We start from the raw sequence: 1479 nt of genomic DNA, 5'->3' as shown, positions 1-1479 counted from the left end.
ACCTGATCAAGATTATATAGCAAAGTCATTAATTCTCAGAACTTGGCAGAGCTCATGATCACTTGAGAGCTCTTTTTACACCCCAAAATCTTGGTCCATGTAGGAAGATCTTCAGTTAATACTTCTAGTTAAAGAATGAACATCAGCATTAAAAAAAAAACAAAGTTTCCTAAGTGATTATAACACATGAAAAATTGAGAACCATTGATTTATGTGTTGATAGAAGTATAAAAGCGCAATTCTGAATCCAAGTCTACCACTACTGCCAAGTTACTATTTCCCCAATTTTCTCTGCAGGTGAATAATTTCTTGGCTCTGTTTTTCTACATTCACTGTAACGATGGAGTTGAATAGCAGTGTGAATGAGTTCATTCTGTTTGGGTTAACACAGGATGTTTTAAAGGAGAAAGTCGTACTTGTGGTCTTTGTGTTTCTATACCTTGCAACTCTGTTGGCAAATTTACTGATTGTTATAACCATAAGATACAGCCAGACACTTGGGAGCCCCATGTACTTCTTCCTTTTCTACTTATCCTTTGCTGATGCCTGCTTCTCAACAACCACTGCTCCTAGGTTGATAGTAGATTCTGTATCTAAGAAGAAAGTTATCTCCTACAATGAGTGCATGACTCAGATTTTTGCATTTCACTTCTTTGGGTGCATGGAGATCTTGGTGCTTGTCCTCATGTCCTTGGATCGCTATGTGGCCATTTGTAAGCCTCTGAGGTATACAACTATCATGAGCCGGCGTGTCTGTGGTACACTGGTGAATCTAGCCTGGGTGGTGTCTTGTATCCATTCTTCTGCACAGATTTTCCTGGCTTTGAAGTTACCATTCTGTGGACCTAATGTTATTGATCATTATTTCTGTGATATGCCACCTTTGTTGAAGCTTGCATGCATGGACACTCATGCAACCAATTTACTCATAGTTTTTAATAGCGGGGCTATCTGCACAGTAAGTTTCATGGTCCTGCTTACCTCTTATATTTTCATCTTACATTCTTTGAATAACCAGAGTGCAGAAGGAAGAAAGAAAGCCCTCTCTACCTGCACATCCCACATTATTGTTGTCATCTTATTTTTTGTTCCGTGTATATTCACATATACTCGCCCTGTAACTTCATTTCCAGCGGACAAGATGGTGGCTGTGTTTTACACTATTGTGACACCCTTGCTCAATCCTCTAATTTACACGCTGAGAAATGCAGAAGTGAAAAATGCCATGAGGAAGCTATGGTGCAACAAACTCTGACTTGAGATTGGAAAACACAGAGGACAGCAATTTTTAATTCTGTAACAATTTAAATAAAATTGGAATAAGAGAAAATGTTTTCATCCCAATGTGGACAATAGAATCCTTTCCCAGTAGGACATTTGGAGACATAGGCAAAATGGCCACAGAGGACAGAACCATCTTATTTTAAGTCAATCTCACAGAGTGCCAAAACATCAAATACAGTAGTATCTGTGAGAGGA

At 38.7% G+C, this 1479-nt stretch overlaps 1 protein-coding gene across 1 annotated transcript; it reads left to right on the top strand.

Annotated features, from left to right (window-relative positions):
* The first annotated feature begins 340 nt into the window (after positions 1 to 340).
* On the top strand, positions 341 to 1255 carry LOC119863872 (olfactory receptor 4C11-like). The gene has a single exon (XM_038562479.1). It carries the CDS (start codon positions 341 to 343, stop codon positions 1253 to 1255), a length of 915 nt encoding a protein of 304 aa, XP_038418407.1.
* The last annotated feature ends 224 nt before the right edge of the window (positions 1256 to 1479 follow it).

Source organism: Canis lupus, chromosome 18, assembly GCF_011100685.1.
Source record: "Canis lupus familiaris isolate Mischka breed German Shepherd chromosome 18, alternate assembly UU_Cfam_GSD_1.0, whole genome shotgun sequence".
NCBI lineage: Eukaryota > Metazoa > Chordata > Mammalia > Carnivora > Canidae > Canis > Canis lupus.
Note: the sequence above shows the minus strand (reverse complement) of the source record. Positions and strands in the feature narration are given on the sequence as shown.

Bases quoted from the DNA above. Each gene is read 5' to 3' on its own strand.
- LOC119863872 (XM_038562479.1), top strand. From the start codon at position 341: ATGGAGTTGAATAGCAGTGTGAATGAGTTCATTCTGTTTGGGTTAACA.